This window comes from Eumetopias jubatus, unplaced genomic scaffold, assembly GCF_037043125.1.
Source record: "Eumetopias jubatus isolate StellerSeaLion01/CBP00866 unplaced genomic scaffold, mEumJub1_p1.0 scaffold_7, whole genome shotgun sequence".
In the NCBI taxonomy this organism is placed as follows: Eukaryota; Metazoa; Chordata; class Mammalia; order Carnivora; family Otariidae; genus Eumetopias; species Eumetopias jubatus.
The window spans coordinates 33,170,881-33,183,461 of record NW_028274813.1 but is presented as its reverse complement, the minus strand read 5'-3'; the positions used below and the strand labels follow the sequence as shown (position 1 = coordinate 33,183,461).

Sequence of the window (12,581 nt, the reverse complement as noted above, 5' to 3'; positions counted from 1 at the left end):
CAACATCCGCAAATCAATCAACGTGATACAATACATTAACAAAAGAAAGAACAAGAATCATATGATCCTCTCAATAGATGCAGAAAAAGCATTTGACAAAGTACAGCATCCTTTCTTGATCAAAACTCTTCAGAGTATAGGGATAGAGGGTACATACCTCAATATCATAAAAGCCATCTACGAAAAACCTACAGCGAATATCATTCTCAATGGGGAAAAGCTGAGAGCTTTTCCCCTAAGGTCAGGAACGCGGCAGGGATGTCCACTCTCACCACTGCTATTCAACATAGTATTAGAAGTCCTAGCCACAGCAATCAGACAACAAAAAGAAATCAAAGGCATCCAAATCGGCAAAGAGGAAGTCAAACTCTCACTCTTTGCAGATGATATGATACTGTATGTGGAAAACCCAAAAGACTCCACCCCAAAACTGCTAGCACTCATACAGGAATTCAGTAAAGTAGCAGGATATAAAATCAATGCACAGAAATCAGTGGCATTCCTATACACCAACAACAAGACAGAAGAGAGACAAATCAAGGAGTCGATCCCATTTACAATTGCACCCAAAACCATAAGATACCTAGGAATAAATTTAACCAAAGAGGCAAAGGATCTGTACTCAGAAAACTATAAAATACTCATGAAAGAAATTGAAGAAGACACAAAGAAATGGAAAAACGTTCCATGTTCATGGATTGGAAGAACCAACATTGTGAAGATGTCAATGCTACCTAGAGCAATCTACACATTCAATGCAATCCCCATCAAAATACCATCCACTTGTTTCAAAGAAATGGAACAAATAATCCTAAAATTTGTATGGAACCAGAAGAGACCCCAAATAGCCAGAGGAATATTGAAAAAGAAAAGCAAAGCTGGCGGCATCACAATTCCAGACTTCCAGCTCTATTACAAAGCTGTCATCATCAAGACAGTATGGTACTGGCACAAAAACAGACACATAGATCAATGGAACAGAATCGAGAGCCCAGAAATGGACCCTCAACTCTATGGTCAACTCATCTTTGACAAAGCAGGAAAGAATGTCCAATGGAAAAAAGACAGTCTCTTCAACAAATGGTGTTGGGAAAATTGGACAGCCACATGCAGAAAAATGAAACTGGACCATTTCCTTACACCACACACAAAAATAGACTCCAAATGGTTGAAAGACCTAAATGTGAGACAGGAGTCCATCAAGATCCTAAAGGAGAATACAGGCAGCAAACTCTTTGACCTCAGCCGCAGCAACTTCTTCCTAGAAACATCGCCAAAAGCAAGGGAAGCAAGGGCAAAAATGAACTATTGGGATTTCATCAAGATAAAAAGCTTTTGCACGGCAAAAGAAACAGTCCACAAAACCAAAAGACAACCGAGAGAATGGGAGAAAATACTTGCAAATGACATATCAGATAAAGGGCTAGTATCCAAAATCTATAAAGAACTTATCAAACTCAATACCCAAAGAACAAATAATCCAATCAAGAAATGGGCAGAAGACATGAACAGACATTTTTCCAAAGAAGACATCCAAATGGCCAACAGACTCATGAAAAAGTGCTCAACATCGCTCGGCATCAGGGAAATCCAAATCAAAACCTCCATGAGATACCACCTCACACCAGTCAGAATGGCTAAAATTAACAACGACAGATGTTGGCAGGGATGTGGAGAAAGGGGAACCCTCCTACACTGTTGGTGGGAAGGCAAGCTGGTGCAGCCACTCTGGAAAACAGTATGGAGGTTCCTCAAACAGTTGAAAATAGAGCTACCATACGATCCAGCAATTGCTCTACTGGGTATTTACCACAAAGATACAAATGTAGGGATCCGAAGGGGTACGTGCACCCCAATGTTTATAGCAGCGATGTCCACAATAGCCAAACTGTGGAAAGAGCCAAGATGTCCATCGACAGATGAATGGATAAAGAAGATGTGGTATATATACAGAATGGAATATTATGCAGCCATCAAAAGGAATGAGATCTTGCCATTTGCAACGTCGTGGATGGAACTGGAGGGTGTTATGCTGAGTGAAATAAGTCAATCAGAGAAAGACATGTATCATATGACCTCACTGATATGAGGAATTCTTCATCTCAGGAACCAAACTGAGTGTTGCTGAGTGGTGGGGGGTGGGAGGGATGGGGTGGCTGGGTGATAGACACTGGGGAGGGTATGTGCTATGGTGAGCGCTGTGAATTGTGCAAGACTGTGGAATCACAGATCTGTACCTCTGAAACAAATAATGGAGGATATGTTAGGAAAAAAGAAAAAGAAGAAGATACCAGGAGGGGAAGAATGAAGGGGAGTAAGTCGGAGGGGGAGACGAACCATGAGAGACGATGGACTCTGAAAAACAAACTGAGGGTTCTAGAGGGGAGGGGGGTGGGGGGATGGGTTAGCCTGGTGATGGGTATTAAGGAGGGCATGTTCTGCGTGGAGCACTGGGTGTTATGCACAAACAACGAATCATGGAACACTACATCAAGAACTAATGATGTAATGTATGGTGATTAACATAACAATAAAAAATAAAAAAATAAAAAAATACTTTATTGAAGCATTTTTCCATACCCATTGCACAGTGAGGAAACTGAATAATTTACACAGAGCCATGGAGCTTGTAAGTAGATTGGCTGGGATCTGAACCAGGAACTCCACTCTAGAACCCATGCACTGAAACTCTTTCCTTGGCATGTATACATGTGTGTTAACGTCACTGAAGTATAACATAAAACACAGAAAAGAGCACAAATCAAGTGTACGACGCAATGAATTTTCACACCTCTGTAACCAGTACCCACCTCAAAGAACAGAACACTTATCCCCACAGGAGTTCCCAACATGCCCCCTCCCAGTCTCTACACCTTTCCCACCAAGGGAAACCACCTTCCTGACTTTTCACCATTCCCCTGGGGGGGGGGGTTCTGCCTTCTCTTTCTTTCTATTTTAATCACACTTGTATTCCAAGAGTCATTGGGTCTGTTGTAAAGTTAAAAATATTGTCTTGCAGGAGTAGGGGTGGGGGATGTGGGGAGAACACGTTCCCCAGATAAGCGAAATAATTGAGGGTGGAGAGTTAGCAAGCATTGCTCTTTTCCCTCATTCCCTTTGCCAGTAAGTGTGACGCTCTGCCCCTTCTACTGTCCTCTTCCCCGAGGACTACAACTCCCAGCAGGCTGTGCTCTGACAGCTCTCGGATTTAAATAGGATTCTGGGCCAAGCTTAGATAGAGTCAGGCGGCTGCCGAGCACCCTGGAGCGGGAGGAGCCTGAGGAGGGAGAGGCAGCGCCAAGCAGCCAGGAGTTGGAGTCAGACCAGGAGCTTGAACCAGACTTGGAGTCCAAGTTGCTTTTGCTAAAGCAGCAACAACTAAAGAAGTTGAAAAGATGCTGGTTATTTTGGGACTGCTCACCTCCCTCCTTTCTTTCCTGTACTTCAGAGCTCCATCCATCAGGTTTGTCTTATTTCAGTAACTCATGGAATATTTTTGTAAAGCCCTGGATTGGGAGACACAGAGCTTGTAAGTCGATGAGTTCTCAGCTGCTGAAAGAAGAGAAAGGGATGGAGGCTGAGGGAGGGAAGGTCAGGGCAGAAAAAGCAGGAAGGAGGTCGTCAGGACTACCCTGGTGGAAAATGGGAAGGAAGCACCTGGGGCTGGGAGAGAAGGGGCTCTTTTGAATGCGGATGCTGTGGACAGCTGACCCTATGAAGTCACTTGACAGACAACTGAGGTGGGAGTGCTTGCTCTTTCACTCCATTCCCTTGGGTTTCTCTGAAGGTCCCTAGGTCCTTTCTTCACTGCCCCTGATCAAGGTAGCCCTGCTGGGTTATTATGGGAGGTCATTGCTGAGGGACTCATTGTTAAATACCAGGCATTTTGCAAAGGAAACAAACTCTTACCTTTGAGACTTCCCTCAACTAATGACTCGGGATGGGTCTTCTGCTGTGGGATGTCTGAAGGTGTCACAGAAATGTGTGTTCTGAGTGAAAAATTTGAAAATTGCTGACAATAAAGTAGATTAAATGGACATATCAGGAACAGAGTGTTGCTCTAGGTCCTGGCATAGAAACCTGGGTTTAAGTTCCAATTTTGCCACCGTTAGCAAGTGACTTGAACTTCTTTGACCCTCAGTCTTCTCCACTATAAAATGGGGCTAATGATGGAGTGGTCAAGAGGATTGAAGTAAGTTACCTACAGAAAGTGCCTAGCCTAGTGCCGGGCAGTCAGATGATGCTCAGGAAATATTAGTTCTGCCCTGTTCCCATCCTCTTTTTTGGAACTCGTCAAATCAACTTTATGTGAGAGGATGCTCTCTGCACAGACATCTGAACATTCTTTCTGGGTGCTGTGGCTAGAATGGAATCTCTAGTAGGACAGCAGAAAACCTCTGAAGATGTCGGCTCTCTAAAACTGGAGAGGAAGCCCGAGACTGTATTTGTAGTGCTGTTAATCAATTACTCACTGTTGATGCTTTTTTTTTTAAGATTTTATTTATTTATTTGAGAGAGAGAGAATGAGAGATAGAGAGCACGAGAGGGAAGAGGGTCAGAGGGAAGAAGCAGACTCCTTGCCGAGCAGGGAGCCCGATGCGGGACTCGATCCCGGGACTCCAGGATCATGACCTGAGCCAAAGGCAGTCGCTTAACCAACTGAGCCACCCAGGCGCCCTCACTGTTGATGCTTATCGAAGACCTAGGGCTCATGACCACTGATTCCACTAATGCTCATCATCCATATGTTTTGAATGTAGGTTAGAGGAGGAAGCTGACCTCTGGGAACCTCTAGATGAGGGCTGGGCATCTGTGTTATCTAACAAGGGAGGTCTCCATCGGCCCTGGCTCAAGAGCACTTATTCAGCTCGCCCAAATGATCATTTGTAGTTTCTGGACACATGACCTTCCAACCTGAGCTGATGAGCAGGATGCCCAGTGGGAAAAGAGTGTCCCCTGAAGATTAGCTTCTCTGGGTCTCCTGATGACAACTTAAATTTGTCTTTGAGGCTGGATGGATTTTATGTTGCTCTCAGTCTGGAATTGGGAAGGATGGTGCATGAATGCTTTTGTTTCCCTTGCCTGTAGGAAGTTCTTTGCTGGTGGGGTTTGTAGATCAAACGTGCAGCTTCCCGGGAAGGTAGTGGTGATCACCGGCGCCAACACGGGCATCGGCAAGGAGACGGCCAGAGAGCTGGCTCGCAGAGGCAAGTCGTCCCCCTTCCATGTTCATAGGACAGTGTGTCCTGCCTTTCTCATTGGGACTTCTGTCCACATTTCCATCTCTTTCCTCCTGGGCTTGGAGGTTCTGGTCAGGAATTCAAGGAACCTGGAATTCAAGTCCAGCTCTGACACCAACTTACTCTGTACCCTTAAACAAACTACCCCCACTTCTCCTTCCCTAGGGTATAAAGGGAAATAATGATGTCCATGTATAATATTGGTCAAATCAGTTATGCTAAAAGGAGGTACCAAGCAACATTAAATATCAGCGTGTAAAAACCAGGGTTCCCAGGCTTGGGTAAAGCTGACAGCAAAGGGACTGAGCAGTTCTACTTGTGAGAATCCTGAGGCAGCAAACTAGCCACTCACCATATAGGGAATGGCTGGGCTGGGAGAATGCTCTGTCCCCTAGTCACAAGCTTACATCCTCTCTTTCAGCCTCGGGTCTGAACATACTATTCTCTCTTTGTTTTGGCCCCAGGAGCCAGAGTATACATTGCCTGCCGAGACGTCCTGAAGGGGGAGTCTGCAGCCAGTGAAATCCGAGCTGATACAAAGAACTCCCAGGTGCTGGTGCGGAAACTGGACCTATCTGATACCAAATCCATCCGAGGCTTTGCTGAGGGCTTTCTGGCAGGTAAGGCCCCTGCGAGCAGACAGAAAAGCAGGAAGCTGGGTGTGGGAGTGGCTGCTCCACCCTGTGCCACCTGGGACCCTTACGTCAGAGCCACCATGAATCCCCCTGGGCAGGTTCTGCCACTTGAACCATCAGGGCAAGGAACTGGCAGTGGACAAGCTGGGCAGGATCCTTATCATCCTGTTCCTCAGCAATGGGGAAGTCAGGCTCTCCGTCTGGGCTTGCAGCTTGGCCTCAAGGTGTGGCCCTGATGTCACTCTCTTCTCTAATCCTGAGAATCAACCTTCTGTGGCCACAGGCACTAGCTGTTGCCAGAATTCTTCTGTATTTTGGAAAATGACTAGCTTCCACCAAGTCTTATGAAATTAATGAAGGACAGGGACCGTGTCTGTCTTGTTTTATGACTCTATGTCCAGTGCATAGCCTAGTGGGCCTGGCCCAGAGTCAGTACTCAGTATACATTTGCTGAATGAATGAATGAATAAATGAATGGTGTCCAGGAAGATATCAGTAGCTAAATTTAGAAACCCAATGACAGTGTTTATTAAATATCACTGAAATAGATCCGAGGGCAAGGAGAAAATACTCAGAATTGCAACAGGCAGCTAGTAGGCTCTGTGCTAATTACAGGGTCTCCTTGGTTTTGCTCTACAGAGGAAAAGCAGCTCCATATTCTGATCAACAATGCAGGGGTGATGATGTGTCCATATTCTAAGACAGCTGATGGCTTTGAAACCCACTTGGGAGTCAATCACCTAGGTAAGTTTTTTTTTTTTTTTTTAAGATTCATTTATTCATTTTAGAGAGAGAGTTAGAAAGAATAAGTTGGGGGGGAGGGTCAGAGAGAGAGGGAGAATCTCCAGCAGACTCCCCACTGAGCATAGAGCCTGACACAGGGCTTGATCTCAGGACCCCAAGATCATGCCCTAAGCCAAAATCATGAGTTGGCTGCTTAACTGAATGAGCCACCCAGGTGCCCAGGTAAGTATTTTCGAGTGACTGAAAAACAAGATAAACCCCATCTTGCTTTCTGTATGGAGATGACCCTATACGAGTGCTGAGAATCTCTAGTGGTATTCCTAGACCCCAGGATTCAAATAGACTGGACATACTGGTTTTTTGCTATTTTTCCACTGACCAGTACAGAAAAGTGAGATCCTCCTACCTGTACCATAGAGAAACCCCAAAACTTGAGAGATACCAAGAAGAATGTCATTCTCAGTTGGGGCCATGGTAGTGCAAGGCTTGCCAAGCAGAGTCAGGCATGGTGGGTGCAGGAGTCTGTGTTTGGCTGGAGAGGGTCACATCTATAACTGAGGGCCAAGAAGTCAAGGGTCGGACCATGGAGGAGGCAGACCTTGAAGACCTAAGGTATGAATGAGGCTGGGGTTCAGAATTCAAGGTGATGGCTCTAGTGAGGAGATCATGGAACATGTTCTCTGGTCTTAGGCAAATTATTTTCCCTGACTATTCCATCCTTCCTTCTGTACATGAATGTACCTGGACCCTCAGTTGTGTGATCATGGCCAAAGGGAGGGCAGAAGCCAGCAGGTGGCATTTCTTCTGACTGGGACAGGGCAGAGGGACAAATAAATACAGATTAAGTCTGTATTGCCTTACCTGTAGTTTAGCTCTGGGCCTAGCTAGTGTAGGAACACACTAGCTCACATTAAATGATCATTTGCACTGAGTTATCACAGCACCAAAATTTGTTCATACCCAGAAGATAGTGAGCTATTGCTGAAGTCCTATCATCAGCTTCTACCCCCTGAGTCTGGGCTACCACTCCTCTCTTCAGTCTCCCTTGCTGGTTCTCCTCGCAGGTCACTTTCTTCTCACCCACTTGCTCCTGGAGCGGCTGAAGGAGTCCACCCCTTCACGGGTGGTAAACCTGTCATCACTGCTTCACCATGCTGGCAAGATTCGCTTTCATGACCTCCAGGGTGAGAAGCGCTACAACCGAGGTTTGGCTTATTGCCACAGCAAGCTGGCCAATGTGCTTTTTACACGTGAGCTGGCCAAGAGGCTCCAAGGTAAGTCTGGAGAAAGGGCCATGGCTGAGATAGCAAAAGCAAGGTCTTCTGTTTAGATTAGAGATTCACAGAAACTTCTGAAGTCAAGATGTCAAACATGCACCTTTCAGTGGTAGCTTTATAGACTAAGGAGAATGAGGTTATAAACAGACTAAAAACAATTCTTGTCCTCGTGAGGCTTAAACTGGAACAAGGGTTAGGAATCTATAAAATCTGGAGACCATTTGCCACCAGGAATCAGTCAGAGTCTGGGAACAATGGTATTTACTATCAGAATGCAGAAGGTAGATGAGTAGGGTAATTGTTAGAAGAAATAATAATGATAATAATAATTGAGAGTTTTGTATGTGCCATATTATTATACATGTCTAAACTCATTTAATACAACATTCCTATGAGGTAGGTTTCCCCCACTCTACAAATGAAGAGATAGCTATATCTCATCACAGATACATTAAGAAACTTGACCGAGCAAGTTTCCTAGCTGAGCCAGGATTCCAATGCAGATAGTCTAGCTCTGGAGTCTATGCTCTTAACTCTTCATCAGAGTTCAGACCTTGTCCTACAGCCTGTTAGGTATGACTGGGCAATTTACATAGCCTGTCTGTGATGAAAGCTCAGTTTCCACAACTATAAATGGACACCTTCCAAGCCTCTTTGAGAACGAAATGAGATAACGCCCGTGGAGCCCGTAGGACAGCCCCTGGTCATAATAAGTACTAAAGATAGTAGAGGCACCAGGGGTGCCCTGGGGTCATGTTAACATCCATTATCTCCATCAACACCCCTCAGTCTATACCCCATAAAATGCACTTGCCCAACAATTGCAGCTCAAAATGAGGTCCTAGCCTCCTGCCTTCTAACTAGTTGCTTCCCCCAAGCCCCTTCTATAGAAATTTCAAGGATACCACTGTTAATAATTGATACTCCTCCTCCTCCTTCTACTACTAGTACTACTACCTGTGTTTTTTTCTATTATTAATACTTAAGCCACAGAGTAAAGGTGACATTGAAATAGAAGGACCTTCAATCAAGCACTCCTTGTGGTTCACAGAAGGCTGAGAAGGCAATAGATCTTTCTGGGAGAGATCAATTAATTCCTATCAGATTCTACCTGGCTAGGAGAGGCACCTTCTGAACCTGGGGATTTGTTCCCTGAGTCCCTTCCCACTTGTGCATTTTGCCGCAGGAGATGAGCTATTTCTTTGGGCTCAGATGTGCCCCCAAACTAACTGTGCTTCCTTTGCCCTAGGCATGGGGGTCACCACCTACGCTGTGCACCCAGGCGTCGTCAGCTCTGAGATAGTCCGACACTCCTTCCTGCTGTGCCTGCTCTGGAGGATCTTCTCCCCCTTCGTCAAGTCGGCACGGGAAGGGGCGCAGACCAGCCTGCACTGTGCCCTGGCTGAGGGCCTGGAGCCACTGAGTGGCAAGTACTTCAGGTACATGGAGGTGGTCCTGGTTTTTCTCCATCACCTGGGTATGTGGTGAGGCACAGGGCTCCCTGGGCGCTGCACCCGACCCTAGTGGCCAAGTTTGTGCCTGATCATGGAATCAGGTTTGGGCTGGGCCTGCAAACCAAGTGCTGTTACTTTTCCAAGGGAGCTCGCATCAGAAACTTTTGTTTTATACCTGTGTACCACATTTCCAGGTAAGCTTTGTAGCTTTCTGAGAGCTTCTAGAAAAGACTGTCCCTATTGGTTATGCCTTGGAAAGAACATTAACAGGCCCTCTGGATCCTTTCTCTCCTCCTTGAAGCTTTTGACCGACTTCTTTCATGAATTCTTTAATACCACTTAGCACAAAGCACTGGGGCAAGGTCACCTCTCTCCTTGGGTGAACTCTCTCCCAGTAGTGCCAACACGGGCACCATCTGTTGGAATGCAGAAATAGACATTTCACTGTTGAATCTCGCCACAGACTCAATGGGCAATCAGAGGTTGGGAATAAAAGGAAGTCCAAGATTAAATGTCCTTCCCATTCCATGACTTGATCCACCCCAATCTGCTATTCCATCCCATTTGTTCAAGGCTGTTCATTGGCACACCATTTATTTATTTATTTAAGATTTTTATTTATTTTGGGGCACCTGGGTGGCTCAGTTGGTTAAGCGTCTGCCTTCGGCTCAGGTCATGATCCCAGGGTCCTGGGATCGAGCCCTGCGTTGGGCTCCCTGCTCCGTGGGAAGCCTGCTTCTCCCTCTCCCACTCCCCCTGCTTGTGTTCCCTCTCTTGGTGTGTCTCTCTCTCTGTCAAATAAATAAATAAAATCTTAAAAAAAATAAATAAAATACACTTTAAAAAATTTTACTAGAAAATTTAAAATTACACATGTGGGTCACATCATATTTCTCTGAGACAATGCTACCCTGAAATGTAGGTGTTTAACATCACTGCTCTGAGTATGTGATAAAATATTACACAGTCGTGAAAACATTTCCAAATAACATTCAATTAATCAAAAAAATGTCGGTGATATAATATTGTGAGAAAAAAACTGCAATACAGAACTATGTAAGTATTCATTGTAAATACATAGAAGACAGTCTGGAAAGATACACAACAAACTGTAAGTAGTAGTTACTTCCAGGGAGTTTGAGAGTCAGGGGAGTGTGAAGGAGGATTTTAACCTTTTATTCCAGGTATTTCCTTATTAAAATTTTTTTTTTAAAGTCACATATTTCTTATAACTTGATAATTAAAATATACATTTTTTAAAAAGATTTTATTTATTTGTCAGAGAGAGAGCACAAGTGGCAGGCAGAGGGAGAAGCAGGCTCCACTGAACAAGGAGCCCGATGTGGGACTCACTCCCAGGACCCTGGGATCATGACCTGAACCGAAGGCAGACGCTTAACCGACTGAGCCACCCAGGTGTCCCTAAAATATACATTTTTAACAAGAGAAAGATATCCTCCCTCAATACTAGATACAATACGATTCTAGTTTTGTGTAGAAGGAACAGAGAAAGTCTATATTCATGCACAAAGCAAATAAGAGTATAAGTAAACAGGCTTTTCTTCCTTATCAGCACTTTATTTTCCAAGTGTTGTACAGAACTTTTATAATTAAAAAAAAACTATTTAAAGGAAACACCATGAGCGCTATGTTCTGCCCCCACCTCCTCCTCCATCTCGCCCCTCCCCCATCCTCTGCTCCCCCCAAAACAAAAGAGAACAGGGTGCTTAGGCTGGGGTACATGGGGCACAGGTGGATCTACGGATAGAATTCAAGGGGTCTGTGAAGTTGGATGGGAAGATAATTGTGTCTTCAATTTCACTAACCTCCCCCTGAAATTTGACATTTCCTTTGATGACAAATGTAGACCATAAACTGCAGGAGTCGCAGTGATACCTGTGCCTTTGTCACCAATAAAACTAAATATTTTCGCATCACATGGCAATTGGTGCAGATGTCTCACGGTGTCACTTCTGCTGACCCCTGCTTCAAAGGCTGGTGGCTATCAGACGCAGCGCAAGCTCTTGTTATAGAATACATTAACAAAGAAGCCTCCTTATTACTCTATCATGCACCTGTTTTTTAAAATACTTTAAAACTGCATTTCAATACACTTAGTTCCTTTTCATTCGATGTATCTTACACATTTAGAAATATATTCTAAGAAAGAGGCCATAAACTTTTCCAGACTGTCGTTTTCCACTCCTGGATGTTCATTCTCTTTCTCTGCCCTCCAGTGACTGCAAGAAGGCCTGGGTGTCTCCAAAGGCTCGAGATAACGAAACGGCCGAGCGCTTGTGGAATGTCAGCTGTGAGCTTCTAGGAATCCAGTGGGAGTAGAGCTGGTGGAGGGGCCACAGCTTTATCAGGCCTAGTGCATGCCTTAATGAAAGGGGACCGAGGAGAAGGCCACCTTGGAAGGACCATCCTCCTGGTTGGCTGCTCTTGAGAATCCTGCCCTGCTCCAATTCTCCCCACTCTTCTGGAAACCTTTGCGCACCCATCGCTCTTGTGAGGCTGGTTCATGGTGAACAAGATGTTCACACACCTATGGAGCATTCTTCTCCAAGACTTGCAGAGTCAGCTGCCCTCTCTGGGCAGGAAGACTGGCCAGATGCCAGGCTGGGCACAGGGATGGCAGAAGAGTGTGGGAAATTAGGTCAGTTTCCTCTCCAATACCAGAAATGCCAGCCAGCATGCTCAGTTGATGTGACAGGAGCGTCAGAGTGACATACTGTATTTCCCAGGGCTATAGACCCAAACTCTGGGCTGATCTCCTTTGAGATACTAGTCACAACTCCAGAGGCTACACCAACTCAGGAAAATCTTGGCTTATTCTTGGCCGACTTTGGTTTCTTTCTCTGAGCATCCTGGAGCCACCACATGAAGCTGGACCTTCCCATGTTCTCTTTCTGGTTCTTTTTAAGAAGTTGAAAAAATTTTTTTCTAGATTTGAGATATAATTGATACAATATTGAGTAAGTTTGGGCCTTCTCATTTTTAATCACATAGATGGTTTCTTTCTACGAAGTTCTCTTTACCTAAAATTTTAGAGGGCGCCTGGGTGGCTCAGTCGTTAAGCATCTGCCTTCGGCTCAGGTCATGATCCCAGGGTCCTGGGATCGAGCCCCGCATCGGGCTCCCTGCTCGGCAGGAAGCCTGCTTCTCCCTCTCCCACTCCCGCTGCTTGTGTTCCCTCTCTCGCTGTCTCTGTCTCTGTCAAATAAATAA

General features: G+C 45.2%; 1 protein-coding gene across 1 annotated transcript; it reads left to right on the top strand.

The window, feature by feature from the left end:
* Window positions 1-3,395: 3,395 nt before the first annotated feature.
* Window positions 3,396-11,690, top strand: RDH12 (retinol dehydrogenase 12). The gene is made up of 7 exons (XM_028101539.1): window positions 3,396-3,463; window positions 5,089-5,207; window positions 5,705-5,860; window positions 6,515-6,619; window positions 7,684-7,893; window positions 9,146-9,335; window positions 11,588-11,690. The coding sequence occupies exons 1-7, from the start codon at window positions 3,396-3,398 to the stop codon at window positions 11,688-11,690; spliced, it is 951 nt and encodes a 316-aa protein (XP_027957340.1).
* Window positions 11,691-12,581: the final 891 nt, after the last annotated feature.

What these genes read in the sequence shown, in the direction of transcription:
- RDH12 (XM_028101539.1), top strand. Translation starts at nt 3,396, where the DNA reads ATGCTGGTTATTTTGGGACTGCTCACCTCCCTCCTTTCTTTCCTGTAC. An exon ending in TGCTGAGGGCTTTCTGGCAG is followed by an intron (nt 5,861 to 6,514) that starts GTAAGGCCCCTG and finishes TTTGCTCTACAG; the next exon opens with AGGAAAAGCAGCTCCATATT. An exon ending in CTTGGGAGTCAATCACCTAG is followed by an intron (nt 6,620 to 7,683) that starts GTAAGTTTTTTT and finishes TTCTCCTCGCAG; the next exon opens with GTCACTTTCTTCTCACCCAC.